Below are 19927 nucleotides of genomic sequence, written 5' to 3' on the forward strand. Positions count from 1 at the left end.
ACTTGCTTTTCAAAGTCGAACGTAAAAATTGGTGAAATCCAGACAAGCCCAGCTCTAACGCCAAAGGCTCTACCTTCTTTTGGGGCAAGGAAGAGGGTTCTCATGGTGAGGCCTTATTGGAATGTAGAATTTCCACTGCAGAAGTCTAATTTTTACTGCAAGCCACAAATGCACTTAGTTGGCATGATACTTCACAAATGTCAATGGTCTGTCATTGAACATTTGGGCAGCAACAGAAATGACTCAAACATAAACATCACATTTAAACATATTTAATTATAGAAGCCTATAGGCTTTGCAGACTCGAAAGTGTACCTTCTTTCTACTTAAGACCATAATTGGAAGCAGAGTTATTCGTATGTAATCAAATTTAGAAAGAAAAGGAAAAACGTTTCAGCTTTCAGTCAGAGGCCAAAATTTGGAACAGAGGGCCACTACAGCTACACTAAATCTCAAGCTCACTGACTTGTGGGGAAGGGGAGATTCAGGGGGAGAAAGACCGCTTTTCATAATTCTAACAAATGCAGCTGAAGGAAGAATCTGATGAAGCCAGCTTTTGTTGGAAAACTTTTACACAGGCAGAATTTGACTACGTGGTGGTATAAAAAAAAAAAAAAAGGCTAAATCTAAAGTTGTGCCTGTCTAAAAACATGTTAAAGGAACCCAAGCCCTCCTAGATGCCCCCTGGCCAATGCAAGACCTCCAGATTCTCCCCAGAAGTAAAGCATTTGTGCTGATTATTCAGTGTGGCTTTTTGTGAGGCAGGGTGCACAGGCCAAGGGGAGGACCAGGAGGGCAGGAAAAAACAAAGGGATTGGAAGAAACGAACCATGTGCCCATTCCAGGCCTACTCTGTGAACTCAGTGCTCCCACCCACTACACCATCAACCTGGCTTGCCAGGGGTGCTCGCACGCTGGGCTAATGGGGCACGCTCATGTTGGACTAGTTCTGAATGCTACGAGTGCCTTCCAGGGCCCAGCACCTGCAGATGCTTCCTCCAACAGCTGTTCTCCACGGGAGTTCTGGGAGTTCTAGCAGGTGCCCGTCAGCTGGGACGGGGAGGTACTGAGGGGTTCCAGACGGCCCACACGGGTCAAGTGCTCAGCGACCTTGTGGAAAATCGATTCCCAAGGAATTGCTGTGTTGTGGGGATCAACAGCACTGAAACACGCGGGGACGGCTCTCGGCCACCTCAGCTCTACCTCTTCATCTCAAATGACCCCTCACATAAGGAAACTTCCTGTTGTGACCGTTGAGAGGTCTCTTTCAACTACATGCTATTCTTTGCTTTACCACTTTTCTAAGTGGTCCTCCTTAGAAATCTTGACTTCTTTGGAAGAAAGATAAGTGTCCAACCGGGGAACCATTTATTGCTTTCACTAATAATCTCCGACACACAATTTCCTTCCAGAACCTGACCTATCCACCTTTCCTTGAGGAAGTATTATTGCCTTGCAGGCCAACGTGAAGGACACCAGGAGGGGAGTAGGCCTTCCCTTCAGCCTGTCCCCACCCCTCTCCTATGCTGCTCATCCTCAGCTCCTAATCCAGGCAAGGGGCCTTGAAACAGGGCCAAGGTGAGGGGACACAAAGACTCCTGGCCCCTAGGTCAGAGACTAAAAGGTTCTGAGTAGAGATTTCCTCTCATAAAAGGAAAGCTTCAGAACATGCTAGAAGGAAAAAAAAAATGCCAAAAGAAACGGTCCTTAACGGCTTCGGTTGAAGGGTTGCTCCTAGCATCAAGCACAGCAAGGTCAGGGCAGTCTGGCCCCGGACGCCACACGTGCTTTTGGGACTGGGTGCCACTGTTTTAGGCTTCAGGGGTCAGCTGTTTAGAGTGATGTGTTTGGGGAACGGCGGACAAATGAATTCATAACATCCTTTACACCTCCAGGGTGTCTCCAGCCCTTCTGCCCCTCCGGTTCGCCCACCGCCTTTGGGTGGCTACTTCCTTTCAGCACTGAGATGAAACACATACAAAAGAGCAGCCCTTGGAGAAAACGTTCCAGAGAAGTCACACGCCGGGTCGCAACTTTATTCCCAGGGGGGTCTTGATGGCAGAGACTGAGGTCAACTTCACCACCGCTGGTCACTGCGCATCTGAAATATGTGCTTCTTTTCTCTGGCATAGGTCAGGCCGCAGTGCTGGGTTGGGCACTCGGCAAAGAGCCGAGCAGGTGTCGGCTCCTGCGCGTGTGTGCCGAACTGAAGCCCGCGCTGCGACAGTCCACCAAATCCGGCGACGGGGCCACCACCCCTCTGCTTCCCAGCCTCCTGCCTGAAGTCACTCCGGGGGCAGGCCAACTAGAAACGCTGCAGTAGGCAGGAAAAGCCCAGAAAGCCTGAGGACTCCGAGTTTTCCAAGCCCCCAGCGACCGTGAAGGGACGGTTTTTCTAGAACAGAGGACGACCAAGGGGCCTCAGCCGCACATGCGTGAGGCAAACCTTTGAGCCGCCGTGTTTCACCCGGATACTCCTTCAAGTTTAACGCAGATGAATGAAGGCAAAGGAAAAGAAAGAACAACGGAGGAAAAGGTCTTCCCTCACTTCAGTAGCAACAGCTGGGGTGACCTCCTAGTCGCAGAATTGTCCGTCAGAAGGCGTCGTCCGCCGGAAAGAAGCACTGACCCCTGCTTGTGGCGGGGGCACGGCATGGGTGGCACGTCCAGGAATCGGAGGCCAAAGCAGCCTGCCCTTCTCTGCGCCTGCATCCACTTATCCTGGCAGAGCTGCGCTGCACAAGGCACGAAGCCCACGTTTTCCCACGCCTCAGTGGAGGACGTTAGGCTTTAAAGAACACGAGTCGGCCAAGCACAGAGGTCAAATGTAATGAAAGATTTCGGGTTCTGGACTCCCAGTTACTGTCATCCAGAATTTGCTAGTGCTCTCTCTCTCTCTCCCAGTGCTAGAGCAGATGAAGTTGGGGATTCTGCAGAGCAACTGGCACTGGCTCAGTCTTGCTTTTGGTTCTGCAGGATTGCATCAGCCCCTGGCCTCTCAACCCCGCTGGTCTGTTGTCAGTCCTAACAAAGCCCACCACCGCCCCGGCCACCTGGCTATGTGGGCAGGTGGTTATGTCTGCATAAAAGCCTCGCTCTCATTTGGACTCTATATGCCATTCATAATAAGACTTTTGCTCCCATTATGTGTTCGTCTTGGAGGAAAAAAAGATCAAACTGAAGAAGCAATTAGGCTTCTGGCTGTGGTTCATATGTTAGAACCATAGAGGGGATGAAGTGTTTAAGACAACCTGACATCTTCCCATTCTGGTCCCACTTTTTGACAAGCACCTGCTGCCCATGCTCCCAACCATTCAAAAACCTATGGAGCAAAAGAAAACTGGTGCTAGGACATTCTGGCCTTTCAGCAGGATCGTGGCAATACAGCTACCTCCTGGCTCAGTGTTTGGAGGAAGCAGGGAAAAGGCAAGAGGCTAAGAAGAGAAACTGAGTACCCTCTTGAGCAATAAAGACTAAAGGGCCAACCTTTAGAATACGGGTCAGCAAATTATAGTCTTCAAGCCAAATCCAGCCTGCTGCCTGTTTCTGCAAATAAAGTTTTATTGGAAAACAGCCATGCCCATTCATTCACACTGCCTAGGGGCTTTTGGGCTCTGAGGCAGAGCTGAACTGTTGCCACAGAAACATGGCCTGCAAAGCTCAAAACATTTACTAACTGGCTCTTTGCAGAAAAAATTTGCCCACACCTGTTTTAAAACAAATAGAACTTCCTTTAAGGTTGGACAAGGCCTGGGCAAGAGGATTCAGTTAATCTGTAACAAATTCCAGCAGACATTTTTGGGCAGGGGAGAGAATCTCAAAGGCCTAAGGAGTTAGTGCTCTGCATTTCCTTGTTAGGATAAACAACAGGTGGCCTTCAATTTTTCTGTGGCCTCCTTGCGATATTACCCAAGTATTAAATGTTACACTGTCCCATTCCTACAGATTCTAGGCAGTTTTACATTCCCTCATTTATTTAAAGATTTTATTTATTTATTTTAGAGAGGGGGGAGGGGCAGGGGGAGAGGGAAGGAAAATCTCCAGCAGACTCCCTGCTGAGTGCGGAACCCGATGTGTGACTTGATCTCAGGACCCCGAGATCATGACCTGAGCCGAAATCAAGAGTCGGCCGCTCAACCGACTGAGCCACCCCGGCGCCCCGGCACTCCCTCGTTTATGTATGGGCAGTAAGAGCTCTGACTGTCCCATCCTGACATCTACGTGCCCCCTTAGTTCTTAGTGAGTCAGGAGCAGGTGACGCTTTCTACCTTCCACAGCAGCTGAGTGTTGATGTTGCCAGAGGCCATCACAGTACCTGTTGGCCAAAAGCTGGGACCTGGTTCCTGAGGGCGAGGTCAGGTAGATGGCCAGGTCTCCCCTCCTGGGATGGGTGATGGTTATGCGCACAACTACGTGCTCCAGGTAGTTGACATGGTGGTTGGGGTTATCGGAACAGCCCGAAGCTTTGTAGATGGAGCGCACCGCACTGTTGGGGCGAATGGTCCTGCAACAGAGAGAGAAAGAGTGTGAGCAGAGCGCACGCCGGAGCCGGGCTGGGTAAACCTGCGGGCCCGGAATGATGACGCGATGTACTACAAACCCCTGGTGGCTGGATACTGAACGACAGAGTGCCATCACCCAAGGTCACTTCAGGGATTAACCCTGGTTATTAGAGAGTGGGAAAGATGCAAGTGAGAGAAAATGGGGGAATTAAGGTTCTTTTATCTTCCTGCAGGGAGGGCTCTCGAACTTGAGGGTATCACCTTGTTAAAACGCAGAGTGCTGAGCCCCTGCCCACAATGTCTGTTTGAGGCTGAGGTGGGCTCCAAGAATGTGCATTTTTCACAAGTTCCCAGGTGACAGTGATGTTGCTCATCTATGGAATATCCTTTTCAGACTACTGGTAGAGGGTACGGTGGTATGGGGGAGGCTTGGGGATTGCCATGACCTTGGTTCAAATCCCTGGTCTACCACTTCCTTGCTCTGTAACCCACGGGGCACAGGCCTCCTCTGGCCTGAACATTCCTGGCTTCTTCCCTAGCTTCCACCGTCCCCCATGAACACTGGGCTCCCGTCACACTGACGTCAGTTCACCTTGGGGGTGATTCGTTTCCCACCTCAGAGACTCTGCCTGAAATTTTTTTTTTTTTTGCTTTGCTGTTGTTCCTATGGCTGACTCTCCTTCTTCCTTCGTGGTCAAAACTTGAATTTCACTCTCTGAGACTGTCATTGAACCATAGGAAAGATATGCCCCCTACTTCTTATTTTCTATCTGTTTTACTTCCAACCTATTGTTACCTTTATATACCATGCTAAAAATAATTCGTAATTACACGTTATAGGGTTCGGTTTCCAGACTATCAAGTTTAGTTTTTTGGAGTACTCTAACTTAGGGAGAACACTTGCACCATGAAATAGAAATACTGGCTGAGGTGAAATCTTAAGAACGCCCGTCTGTAGGGGTCCTCCAAATCCCCTGTTAAGAGATGCTTTTAAGGATCCTTGGGTCCTATTATGTGGATTTAACAGCTTAGCATCCTAGACATTCTATGAGAATTTTACAATTATGTTAGAAGAAAAAAAAAAAAGACACAAGCTTTTGGCTTCCACGGACAACAAAGGGCCGTCTGGAGCACTTGTGCTGATCTCTTTCAGGAAATTGCTACGCCGTCTGCTTGCCGCGAGCATTACTTGATTTGTCGGTCTGTGCTCTCCACGCACACGTGCTGCTGAGGAACAGTGGTCCACTTCTCTGCTTCCGTCACCATGGCTTCCGCATCCATCAGTCCAAATCCATACAGGTGGCTCACTATGGGAGGCAAGAGGCTGGTCAGCTTCATGGAAGTTAGGATCAACCTAGGCTGTCTATGTTGAGTTCTGGCCGAGAGCCCAGACACATTCCTATGGGATCCTAGCGTTCTTTCTAGGCATGATTAAAAAACAAAAGACAAATAAAACAACACATGTGAACAAACTTAACAAGATCATAAAACAGATGTCTGTTATTCAGTGATGATGTATTAGGACTAGTAACAGGACTATCATTTATGGATTATTACCACGTGGCAGGCACTAGACTGTCTTTCTCCATGTAACCCCCTCCACGATCCTAAGATGTTGGTGCTATTGTGATCATCATTCATGGGACGAGAACACTGAGGAACAGAGAGAGACCTAAGACCGAGTAGCAATTCAGTGGTTGAGCTGGATTCTAACCCACGGAGTTTTGCTCCAAGGCCTTAATTGTTAACCACTTCGAGTGATGACCTCATCAATTTTGTAAGATAATGAATAGGTTTAAAGAGAAGGGACAGTCTTTACACCCTCTCCTGGTGCAGCAAGAACGTACATGCAAGAAATACCAGTTTTCTGACATATCCAGGAGTTAGGCCGAACATCTCGGAAGACAACAATTATTACCATGCCTCCAGCATATGAAAGATTGATTAAACTTTATGCATGCAATATTTGGAGGCCTCTAGACTTTTATGCCAGTGTCTTCGAATGTTGTAATCTTTTGGTTCTCAGTAGGAACACCTATTGATCTAAATCTGAATTTGATATAACGGTCTCAGAAATTTCAATCACATATAGGAATATTTTTTAAAATTAATTAATTTTTTTTGCCCCATCCCCCCACTCCCCTCCCGTCCAGCGACCCTCAGTTTGTTTCCTACATATAGGAATATTTTAACGATGATATAGCAATATCCACATGTGTAGTTCTTTTTAAAAAATACTTTAAAATCCCAGCGAATACTTAAAAAATCTCCACCCTGTATTAAACCGTCTCCTATCTTTATATTTAACACAAAGTCATATTGCTACCAGATTTGTTGCCTAAAACATTTTCCTTATAACATTGTTTTACATGAAAATGTCTGTCGCTGTCCATGCTTATGGATTATTTCAGTACTTCCGCTTGAAGTTCAAGACACTCTATGACATCATCCCATTCTACTTGCACAACAACATCCTCACCAAAACCCGGGCTTTAGGGTTCCTTCCATTCCTCTACAGTTCCCAGTCATACCTTGCTCTTTCTGCCTCACTGCTTTGGCTCATGCTGAGACCTTGGCCCGGAATTCCCTCCCTCCTGCTCTCTGCAGAGTCGCATTCTACTCCTAAGTTCTGGAAGTCTTAGCTAGTCTGTCTTCTCCTTGAAAAATTCTCTGACCAATAAAAGTCAATAGACATTTACAGAAACTCAGCCATCTGTCATGAAGGAACTTTTCTCTTTTCAAGTCCCTATAACTATAATCAATTTGTCAGTCCATCTGCCCTTCTGCACATCTAGCCATCCATCTACCCACACATCCATGCATCTGTGCATCCATCCAACATTGCGTGAGTGCCTTCTATGTGCCAGGCATTGTATTACACACTGCACTTTTAATTACGTCATTAATTAAATTACTAATTAATTCTGTCAGCACTTATCTTTGTACCCCAACTATATTGTAACCTGCTTGATGGCAGGAACTAGGACTTATATTTCCTCATATGTTTCATGGGATTTAGCAGAACTTTATACACATGGAAAAAAATGATTGCATATAAAAAAGGAAAACTGTGTTAGGATTCGGAAATACTGCTTTACATCTGCTAATTTGCTAATTTTTGGCAAATGAGATAAAATAGCTAACCCACAATTTCCTTGTGATATGACTGGCTATCCCGTCACCATTACTGAGTTGATTAAGTATTGTTATTTGTCCCATGTGAGAAACTCTTCATCAAGACCTATACAAATGTAAGGGCTCATTATTATACTCTCAGGTACTCAGACAGGACATACTGAGTAAAACCTACCTAGGGATAGCAAGAATATATGTGGGATTCTTATACTTGTACTTTTGTAACTTCTTTTATAAATGATTATTTCCTGATTAAAAAGAAATGTATATTCATTGTAAAAACCTGGAAATACATCCAGAAAAAATGAAGAAAGCGAAACTCATCAATAACCTCATCACAAATTGCTAACTGTATATTAACACGTCTGTATCAACAACTCTAGATATTTAGTTTTAGTTACAGGACATGATACGAGGAGATTGCACCTCCTCAGTTAAAACAGAGTCTACAGGTGACCCATGTGTTATAGGAGAAAGGTCAAGTGTGGGTTTAAGGAAACCGAATTGTCGAGATCTCTTATGCAAGTTCATGGAAATCCCAGGTTCTCACTTATCACTTAACCATCAATACAGGCAATGATCTGTATCATTTCATCATGAATAGTCCAAGGCACTGTTTTCCCTAGAGGACCTGAAATTATTGCCAAACACGTTTTGCTATGCCAGGCTCTCTAACTCTGCACGGTACCCAAATATCCCCACGCTAGTGTCAAGCGGTTGTGAACCAGCACAACTTATCATTTGATCTCAGTTTAGGGAAAATAAGATGAAAGATTTGATTGGCAAGTGGGGGGAGGGGAAGAGGCTGGGTGGGAACTTGGCGGGTGGGGGTGGGGACATGAGGGCTGCCTGGACTCTGGCTCAGCTGCACTTGCGCTGCCCCCCATCCCCAATAACTGTCACCCTAACAACCATTAGGACATAAATTAACACCTAGAGTCATCAAATACAGCAAACACTTCAGGCCTGAGAAACAACCACTTGAGTTAAGTAGAAAAGCACCTTGAGTCTTTATGAAAGCCATAAATTTGTTTCCTTTTCTGAGTCAATTCCTACCCTCCAGAGACGATGTCCATTCGTGCAACACTAGAAGGAGATGTTCAGAAAAGAGGCTGGCTAGTTCCAGTTAAACTACAAACTGGCAGGTGAATGGAAAAAACACCGTATTAATAGAATATTAATAAATGAAGGAATTCCATTAGATCAGTAAAGGCCATTCAGTCATGGAGACTTTTAGTATTTTAAAATAGTGGAAATCGTGTATTTGTCCACAATCATGATCCCCAGCCTAAGAAAAAAAGAAAATAAATGTACATCTTTTTATAGGGGGGTGGTGCTGTTGGCAACATATCAACTCCATTTATTCAGAGTGGCAATTATTTGTTTGGTTTTCAGTAAATACTAATGAGAAAATAATCACCCAATGAACGCATTTGGCAGATGAACTCTTTTAAAACATGATGTCAACCGGGGAAATAGCTATTAAGTAATTTGGAAGGATTAATATTTTTTTAAAGATATGATTATAACTGATATACAATTTTTTAAAATATAACACAAAGTTTTCATACCCTAAAATATCCTATAAATTCAGAAACAGATCTTTTAAAAAAAATTTTTTTTTAAAGATTTTATTGATTTATTCAAGAGAGAGCACACAAGCAGGGGGAGCGGCAGGCAGAGGGAGAACAGACTCCCAGCTGAGCAGGGAGCTCCATGCGGGGCTTGATTCCAGGACCCTGAGATCATAACCTGAGCTGAAGGCAGGCGCTTAACTGACTGAGCCACCCAGGCGCCCCCAAAACAGACCTTTCTTTTGGTGACTATCTGGGTCAAGTCACCTTAGCCTTCACACGGTTACTGTGATGGGCCACAGGAAGTATGAACAGCCACCAGAGTCTGCAGAACACCTGGCTAAGAGGAGACCTTCTGTATGTACTTGAAAAGTGAATGAACGCAACTGACAGAAGAGAAATTTTATTTAATTCACCAAGTGGCATAAAGTGTTTACATGAGAATTATAAGGGGAATCTGGAGCTCTGTGCTTTTTATCACTGACTTCTGTAAAGTCTTCATTAATGCACCAAATTTGTTTAAGTATAGAGCCAATATTCACATTTAAAAAAATTACGATTAGAGCAAATATACCAGGCGAACAACTTGTTGTGCCATCCATACCTAAATCAGTTTTATTTATGCACACTTCTCATGCCAAGCTCAGAGCAAAACCTGAGCCTGAAAATAACCTTATGAGGATCAAGTAGAGCCGTCTCTGGGCAAGCTCTGTATAAAACTCAAAACTCTATGAAGTTAGATACTAATAACGGTGTGAGGAGGAAACCAAGCATCTCATACGGAATTTTCATTTCTTTAAGTGTGGGTGGCAAACATTCAATTAATAGTCTGAACATTAATTAAGATTCAAAAATCAATATTTAGAAAGCTATCGAGGGAACAAAGCATGTTTACAGAGTAATTAAAGATCTTGAGGCAAAGTTATTGAGGTAGATTTCAGGAAGGAGAATGATGCTGGGCAAGCTGAAAAAAGGGACTCTGCAATACTTGAATAACATTATATTTGCCTCATTAGGTTGCATGACTGTTTATGCAGATAAGCAGAGAAAAGTGGAACTGTCTTGTGCCAGAAGTATAACTAGTTTTTATTCCAAGGAATCTGAAGGCTTCCCTGCTTGCACCAGCTAGATGAATGACAGAAGGCAAGAAAATAGATAATGTTCTCCAGCAGGTGTATTTCTACTTTCTGATGAGACCAGAAGTGCTGAGGGAAGCTAATCCTAAAGCCCGTAAGGAAATGACAGCATAGTTTGGAAGTAGATACACTCAGCTGAAACAAGAGCTCTAGCTTGGAGGCCTTAACAATTCCAGAGAAAAGCTAGAAACCTCAGCAGGAAAAAAAAAAAAAATTTAAAGTTCCCGAGCACAGGAAGCTATAACCAGTGAAATTTGGGATACTTTTATGTCGTTTTAGTGGAGTATCCTTACGGGAGCCAGCTATTTTTTTTTAAGATTTTATTTGTTTGTTTGTTTGTTTGTTTGACAGAGAGAGCAGAGAGCATGAGCAGAGGGGAGAAGCAGAGGGAGAGGGAGAAGCAGGTTCCCCGAGGAGCAGGGAGCCCAACGCGGGGCTGGATCCCAGAATGCCAGGATCATGACCTGAGTTGAAGGCAGACACTTAACTGATTGAGCCACCCAGGCAGCCCTGGAGCCAGCCATTTTAAAGCGTTTCTTTCCTTCTTTCCTTCCTTCTTTTCTTTCCTTTCTTTCTTTCTTTTAATATTACAATGAATGGAAAGTTCACGATGACTCTAAAATGACTATTAGTAAAGCAGTCTCTCTATAATAAAAGACTTGGTTGGTTAAAAAAACGTTTTTGTTTTTTAAGCTTTTGAACTCTCCCATCTTTTAATACCAATAATTGAGTGATCAGAGGGCGTACAGGCACCTTGGACTATATTTGTGTTTGTTACGAGGCACATAATCACCAAGATATGAAACATGGTTGATAAATTAGGTTCCATTATTCGATTATTAGAAAGGGCCAATTTCAATACACCCAAATAATTTATCCCATTAGTTATTGTATCACCCATGGGGGTGTGAAGCAACTATTAGATAGTCACCTCAGTGGGGGTCCAGAAGAAACAGAAAATGGTATGTGTTCTTAGGCAGGCATGAGATAAGAGTAACTTAATGATTTCACTAGGAAACAATTAAAAGCACTGACTAAACAGATTTGAAGGGCGCCTGGGTGGCTCAGTTGGTTAAGCGACTGCCTTTGGCTCAGGTCATGATCCTGGAGTCCCGGGATCGAGTCCCGCATCGGGCCCCCTGCTCAACAGGGAGTCTGTTTCTCCTTCTGACCCTCCTCCCTCTCATGCTCTCTGTCTCTCATTCTCTCTCACAAATAAGTAAATAAAATCTTAAAAAAAAAATAAACAGATTTGAAAAGAGTACAAAATCAGTGAAAAAGACAATGGAGATGAAGGAACCTGATAGAGCCTGGTGCCGGGAACACGCTCCATACATGTGAGCTGACGGCCTCCTGGTTAAATAATCACCAGGTCTGCGTGTGGTTTCCTGGGGTGAGGAGGAAACCAGCAGGCCTGGTGTGGGTGGTGTGTGGGGTGAGTGGTCAACAGGGGATGGGCATTCGTGGTAAACACATGGCAGGAAATAAGGGGGTGAGAGCAGACTGCCGGGGAGCTGCGACCCAACCACGATGGGGGGGTATCCTCTGCCCTCAATCAGGCTGTTGCTATTCTCATCTACCTGTCAGTAAACCACCAGACTAAAAGGTAGTTACGCAAATTCCTGTCTTGAGGGGGGACTGCTTGATCTGTGTGGGGACAGACTCCAACCTGAGATCAAAGAGGTCCTGCAGCTTTGGAGGCCTTGCACCTTTGGGTTCTTTGATCCTCACTGCGCTGAACCACCTGCTCTGAGAGATGCTCCCACCCAGGACCCCGCGCCAGTTAATCAAACCAAGCCAAATGTGGGAAACAGGAGGAGGGGGTGAAACAGGAGAGGGCCTGGGACACTTGCCTTAGGTCGTCGCTGAAGTGCTGCCCTTTGCAAGTAAAAATAAATAGCTAAATGGGAAAACATAAAACGTAAGATTCCTAAGGATGAAAAAGTGGAGAGTAAAGCTCTTCAGTCCTCCTGTCAGCATTTCGACACCTAAATATCTCGGACAGATGGAAGGAGGATGCTTCCAGAATTACCCACGTCTTCCCTTTTCTTAACCCCTTTCTCCGACATCAATCTCTTCCTTACATACCCTTTTTAAAAGATTTCAGAGTGAAAGGCACCTAAGCCTCTTAGAAAGTCAGAACGACAGAGGGCTTTCTTCTGTCCCCATGGTGCAAAATGCAGGCTCCCTGGGGGCAGGAGAATGGAGTCGACACCTGCCTTATTGTGCCTGGCTTTTTTTTTTTTTTTTTTTTTTTTATCTTTCCCCTCGCTCTTCCTAAAATCTCAGGCTCTACTCACAACTCCAGCCAGATCCAAACATGCCAGCCATCACTGGCGCTACTGAGGACTTGCATGTGGGAAGTTTCCAGACACTGGTACCTGGCTGTCGGCGGGGTCTGCACTTCAAAGCTCCCCTTGGGATGGGTTTGGCCAGGAGCTGCAGGGAGTCTGACAGGCTCATCATTACACAGACACGAAGTAAGAAGAGTTGAGGAAAACACTGGTGAGGGCTTCTCCATGTGTGATGGACTTCATTACATACAGGAGGATATACACACGATGTATTATATTACATAGGCATATGTAAAGATATTTTTTTATTAGATTTTTTTTAAATTTACACAGTTAAGGAGATATACCAGCCTTCTCTCAAGGACCTCTTCCTATTTTAAGAAGAAAAAAATCAAATTATTTTCTTTTCTCTGGCCATTCCCTTTTAATTTACTTCCAATGTGGTTATAATAAGCAAGTCATTTGCTTAAGATAATTGACTAGTATTTCTCGAATGGAGGTAAGAAAACATTTTACCAGCTTGGAGAGAGCTAGCCATGTATCCCAGGGTCCGTGCAGATCACAACTGCGCTTGTTTTAGGAAACTAAGATTGTTTGGATAAAGACGAAAACAAGATCTAAAACGTGCTACAAGAGTCTTCAGGTAAAAGCTAACTGAACATTAGACTGACCATTTATCAGCTCACCAGCCTAGATCTTCTTGGTGTGTAACTTGAGCAAGCAGTTACCAGCCTGGGATCTGGATGAACCAGCAGTCAAAATTCCTATTTGTGAATCATTTACATATTATTTTTAGGTAACTCTTCATTTAATTTTTCCTTTTTATTTGCTTTGTCCTTACATTCTCATAAAAGGCAGGAGTAGAAATTCTGGTTGATGTTAATTTCCAGTGAGTGCATTTTCACAGTTAGTGGTTAACAGTGGTTGTAAAGACATGGTTATTTCATTGATGGCTCACGTGATAGGGAGCCATTACTCACTGTTGCTTTGATGGTTGCAAAACACAAAGAAGATGGACAACTACCACTTATCCTTCCAAGTTTCAAGTACTATATAAGGCTTCTCATGAACTTTCCTTTTCAATTACATAAAACTCACATCATTTTTAGGGACAACAACATGGAAATTCCTGTAAACTCTCAGAAAAATAGGCCATTAATGAGGATTGTGTATTCTCTTAGAAGAAAAAGACTTGAGATGGTTCTTCAATCCTTAAGTAAGATGTGGATTCACGGAGGTATATTTGGGGCTAAGTAATGAAAGCAGGAGATTCGGAATGGTGGCTTCCTCAAGAAAGCTGTGTGGCCCTGAAATTCCATGGGTGGATTTCGACCTCAGGCAGTGAGTAGCCAATGATCAAGGAAATGACATAATTCAACTGATATTCTAGAACGAGTGATCTGGCCTTGGTATATAGGCTATGAAAGGCTAGAAGGAAGCGAGCAGAGAACTGGTTCTTTCAAGGGTGCAGGCACGAGGGATCGTAAACCAGGTTATGGTTATGGACAAACTGAATGAAACGAGAGGTCAGCTAAGGAGGGGGCAATGAAATGTCACAACTCACACATAGTGGGAGACCGAGGGGAGGGAGAAGGAAGATGGTGAACAGGGTGATCTAAAAAAGAGTCCCCCCTGATGACAGAGGTACATTTTGGGGAGAAGTTGTTTTGTAAAAGATGACTGACAGATTCTGTTTCCGGAGTTTTGAATTTGCAACGACATAGGGGAAGCCCTGCGTAGAGATTCTAGATTGGTAAAGGATGAAGACAACGTTGGCGATGTAGAACTGAAAATCATTAATAAGGAGGTGATACTTGTAACTGAAAGAAACGCAGAGATGTGGGTCAGGGGGAGCTGAGGAATTAAGAGGTGGTGAGAGAGAGGGCGGCGGGTGGAGGGGGGGAGAGTGTGTGCATCCCCTCCAGAACTCTTCAAGCCACAGACCTCAGGGAATGGCTAAGTTGAAAGAAGGGAGAGACAGGCATCATTAAAGTGTCAGAGAACAAGGGCTCTAGGTTTGCATCACAAAAGGCAAGGCAAGGCAAGCAAGCGATCTGGACTGGGTAGATCAAAAGCAGGAAATCTCAAAGGAAAGCAAGAGACTTTTGATTTGGCAAACAGGAGATGGTTGAGAGTTTCACAGAGTAATTTCACTTCAAAGGTGGAAGTGAATTACAGAGGGGCTCAACAGTGAGGAAGTGGAAGCAGCTAATTCAGACTACTTGCTGGGGATTTGTAGTTGTATAAGGGAGGACCGAAGGAAGGCAGTAGGATAATGGAAAAGGTTTTCTGTTTTTGTTTTTCTTCCAAGATGGTGGGGGCGGGAGGGGGGGGGGGGGATACCAAGTTTGAAAACAGAGGGTTATAGTCCAACTGACAGAAAAGTGATTGAGTGTAGCTGGGTGCAAAGGGCCAAGCGACTGACAAGAGATATGATGGTTTACATGTGATTTTAATTTAAATTTTAATTAATTTTTAAAGGGATGTTTAGAGGGCACTTTTCAAGTTTGGGATTCCCTATCCAAATTCTGGAAAAAAGAAATGATTTGAGACTTTATGTTTTCATTTCTTCTAAGGATGGTACTTGACTGGCCCCGCTTAAATGCACAGGAAAAGGTGAGTCACTACACGCAGCGGAGGACTAGGGTCAGTGGTTCCTGGACTTGTGTGAGCATCAGAATTACCCAGAGGACTCGTCAAAGCACATGCTGCTAGGTCCCACTGATTAGTGGTTTTAAAGTCAGGTCCAATATAAAGAACTTCTGCAACTCAACACCAAAAAATCCCAAACAATCCCATTAAAAAATGAACAGAAGACCTGAATAGACATTTTTTTCCAAAGAAGACAAACAGATGGCCAAGAGACACATGGAAAGACACTTAACATCACCCATCATCGGGGAAATGCAAGACAAAACCACAATGAGATCACCTTACACCTGTCAGATTGGCTAAAATAAAAAAACATAAGAAACAACAAGTGTTGGCAAGGATTGTGGAGAAAAAGGAACCCTTGTGCACGGCTGGTGGGAATGCAAGCTGGTGCAGGTACTGTGGAAAACACTGTGGAGGTTCCTAAAGAGATTAAAAAACAGAACTACCTCGTGATCCAGTAATTCCACTACTGTGTATTCACCCAAAGAAAGGAAAAACACTAATTTGAAAAAAATATGTGCATTCATGTTTACTGCAGCATTGTTTACAATAACCTAATTATGGAAGCAACCCAAGTGTCCACAGGGAGATGACTGGCTAAGGAAGATGTGGGGTGGGCACACACACACACACACACACACACACACACACACACACACACACACACTGGAATATTACATAGCCATAAAAAGGGTGACGTCTTGCCATTTGTGACAATGTGCCAAGTGAAATAAATCAGACTGAGAAAGACAAACACCATATGGTTTCACTCATATGTGGACTCTAAAAAACAAATGTATGAACAAACGAAAAGTGGAATCATACCTATAAATACAGAGAACAAACCGATGGTTGCCAGAGGGAGGGGGAATGAAGGGAAGTGGGAGCTACAGGCTTCCAGTGATGGAATGAATAAGTCACAGGAAGAAAGGGCGCAGCATTGGGAACATGCTCAGTGATATCGTAATTGCTTATGGTGACAGATACACTTGTGAGCACAGCATAATGTATAAAGAAGGTGAATCACTATGCTGTGTATCTGAAACGAATGTAACATTGCGTCAACTCTACTTAAATAAAATTTTTCTTAAAAAAAAATACATCGAAGAAATTAAGGCCCAGAATTTGCATTTCTAGCCAGTTCCCAGGTAATGCTGAAGTTGTTGGTCCAGGCACCCCATGGTGAGAGCCACCTCCTGAGGGCATTGGGGCTGGCATCTCTCTTGGAACCCCAGCTAATAAAGCCTGGTTAATTAGGCTAGCATCTCCAACGTGGGGTCTGAGTCTCTGGAGGCAGGATTCCTCAGTACCCCTCCCCTCATGTGAGCAGCACAAGAAATGAAAGCTGGCTCTACAGATTGTGCTAATATCTTTTCATACGGACTACCACACACATTTTGGCTTCCCTTATAGAGGTATTTTAGGAAGATAAGTTTTCCTAATTAACCTATAGATATTCCTCACTCACTGAGCACAGGTTGGTCTAGATATTTTCTTCTGTGGATGCACATAACTCAAAGAGTTAAAGTTTATTCATTCTTGGCCAGAATCTGGGTTTGACTGACTTGAGATACAATATCAAGCTCAGTAACAATGTTGAAAAATAGTAAATGCTCTAAAGGTTCTGTTTAATGCATTTAAATCTATCTATTTTGTCTAATCTTACTGGCTCTATAGTTGAAGTACATTTAATGTAGCAAGCATGCTTCCCGAAATAAGATGCCCAGAAGAAAGTTTATATGGGAGGTAAAAATACTATCTTACGTATGCATTTTATTACGTATTAACTAATGAAATCTTTAGAACAGTCCTATTGGCAAAATAGTATTATTCACATTTTACAGCTGAAAAAATAAGCCTCATAAACATTAAAAAAAACTTGCCCAAAGTCACACAGACTCAATCACAAGTGTTCAGAATCTCTTTGCATCATGTATATATCTGTCGATTACTGTTGTCTATAAGACACACAGTATTTCTTGCAACTCATTTCTCAAATCAAGCATCATCCTCAGAATAACGAGGTGGCAAAGGGAGTGGAGACATTTCAAAAATTTATCTATCCATCACAGATGAACACGGGAACATTTTTAACCTCTTTGTCTTTTGCAAGTCAGCTGCATAAAAAGTGCTCTCTTCTTCAAAGCTCATTAAAATATCCTGGACAGAAAAAGATATATGTGGGGCTTGGAAGGAAAGTTAACATCTGGCCTATAACCCTTTCCCCTATTCTTGCTGAGGATGACCTTCTTTAGTCATTTCTATCAGGGATTTTCTCTGAGTGTGAAGATATTATTAACATGGAAAAGATCCTTTATTTTCTATTCAAGCTAGACCATTTTTTTTTTTTTATTAGAGCTAGCCAGGCACGTGTAGGTGGCAGAATGGCATTGAGTAGCAAAGAACGACTTCCCATTTGTTAACATCCAGCAGTGATCACAACACCCTTCTCTGGCTCTTGCACGATGACTCTGGAAACATCAGAGTGTACCATGTCTTCTGGTATAATGCCATAAAACGAAGCCTGTTGAAGCCATTATTGGGATGTGTGATAGAAGTTTAATTGCTTTGAAATGCCTAAGGCTAGCAAGATGTGAACATGTGTAAAGAGTTTGAATTGAGATTTTAAGGGGAAAAAAAGTCTGGATCTATTTATTTCACAGAAGACGTATCCAGATGGATTCTGCAAAGCAATCACCTGGCACGTAACAGTACCTTGCTGGATGCACTGGCCTTAGGAAGTTAGTGAGGACAGGAATCATTTTTGGGATTTCCTTCTGAGTCTTTGGGTCTGGTTTATATTGCAGGGTTTGGCACCAACATAAAGATCTCTCCGGAGGAAAAAAACAAGGATGGGCTACGCCATCTTTACTAAAATCGTACTTTAAAAAGAGTCATCAGAAGGCCATTTTTTCCTCTTATTTACTTGGGCTCCCTTATGGATTCTGAACTGGTTTTCACAGCTGATGCGGCACTCATTTACCACCAACTTAGTGTGGTCATGGGAAGTTAGATTTGGAGCAGAGAATGGGTGATGCCATCTATGCTGGGAATACTGGTGTCAGCATCCAAGCTGATACGTACGAGTTCCTATCAGTTTCTCCTGTGCGCCTCAATCACGTAGCTCCTTTCACATTTAAAACTATTCCACAGACGGTAGACAAGATGGTCCGTGAGGAGCACCTTCACATGACAGCTTGATGATAAGCTTTGAAGAAAGCCTTCATCACTGCTTTATGTCTGTTGCCCGTATGTCAATATTCAGAAGGACGCTTCACCCCAAATATGAATCTTCTACTGGCCCCAGATGAGGTGATTATACATTTGAATTCATGAAGCATCAATCATTTTTGGTCACAAAGTTGAGAGAAGGTAAAAAGACTATGAAAAGAATAATAGATTTGTACTTAGCACTCACACTCACTTAAAATTCTAAGATTTTACTTCGAACTTTGTCTAGACACTGGAAGACTCTATTTGACTCTAGTAACACTGAGCTAGTTTGCTAAAGGAGGTTTTGTGACTGTCAAGGTTGAAGCAACAGCTGAAGGTTACAATGAACAAAACCATCTCTGGCTAGGTATCTTTTAAAAGATATTCATGCCTTCAACAATTCCGAGAGGAATTACAGCAGAATTCTGTGTAACACGGCTGGCCATGTGGGATCTCCATGAACTAGAGAAAGGTAGTTCTTTTTCTAGGTCGACAGTGTCCCCCTCTGGGGCGCACAGCTTGGTGAGTGGATCACAGGCTGGATTTCCATCTCTACCCAACCCCTCAGTTTGGTTCCCTAGTGCAGTTAATAACCTGTGAAATCAACGATGGCAGCCCGATCAGACAATCCCAGGTATTTCTTGCATTTTTATCTATCCACTCTGATTCCTTAGCCAAATGTGGCAGGAATTCAACAGGGAATTTTGAGATGCACAATATCAAATTCTAGAACAAAGCTGAACACATATCTTCTGCCTTGGCTTGGGGGATCCTTCTGAGGAAACAACATGAAAAGAAGCAAATGATTTCCAGACAGAACCATCTCGCACGGTACATTAAGAAAGTATATAGTGGTAGCCTCTGGTGGGTTCAAATAAGCAGTGCAGTTTCTTAGGATCATAGACAATTCTAAGTTTGCTTCATGGCAAAGAAAAAATATTCATGGAAAGCTTAAGGAAGAGCAAAAGTCTTTTATAAACTGCCAATGTTTCTGTCACACAACCTGCAGCCATCTTAGAGCAACTCAAGGGGCTAGCCCAGAATTATGTTGCTTGCTTGCCTTAAATTTTTGCAAAGTCGCATGGCAAATACAAAGACTATAATTGCACGTGAAAAATAATTCAAATATTGAAAGTTAAGTGGCTTTCTGAAGGTGACGGCGAACGAGGATGACCAGCAAAAGGACTCTGGTCAAAGAGAATGTGTGAGGCCTTCTCGAAGCACAATTTCTGGCCTGACATTTTTCAAGGGGCCATCTTGTCCCCACACCTTTAGCCCTGGGTTTATTAAGGAGTCATTTCAAAAAGCATTTCTTCCCGGTCTTTAAAAAAAAGAATTTAGCAAAGATGACTATACATCTCAACTCTAGAACTCTCCTCATTTAGAAGGAAGGCAAGAGATGATAAAAAATTTCACTG

At 43.5% G+C, this 19927-nt stretch overlaps 1 protein-coding gene across 8 annotated transcripts in view; it reads right to left on the minus strand.

Moving 5' to 3' along the window:
* PCSK5 (proprotein convertase subtilisin/kexin type 5) overlaps positions 1-19927 on the minus strand; it is a 465096-nt gene that overhangs the window by 206526 nt on the left and 238643 nt on the right. For all 8 annotated transcript variants that reach the window (XR_012374027.1, XR_012374026.1, XM_073878061.1 and 5 more), the window contains exons 11-12: positions 5692-5809; positions 4316-4504 (exon numbers count right to left, since the gene is read on the minus strand). Coding sequence is in view for 6 of the 8 variants with exons in the window: in XM_073878061.1 (XP_073734162.1) it covers positions 4316-4504; positions 5692-5809 (307 nt within the window). In the remaining 2 variants the exon portion in view is untranslated. The remainder of the gene's footprint in view (positions 1-4315; positions 4505-5691; positions 5810-19927) is intronic.

This window comes from Callorhinus ursinus, unplaced genomic scaffold (genome assembly GCF_003265705.2).
Source record: "Callorhinus ursinus isolate GAN/ISIS: 27379988/994484 unplaced genomic scaffold, GSC_fseal_2.0 scaffold28, whole genome shotgun sequence".
In the NCBI taxonomy this organism is placed as follows: Eukaryota; Metazoa; Chordata; class Mammalia; order Carnivora; family Otariidae; genus Callorhinus; species Callorhinus ursinus.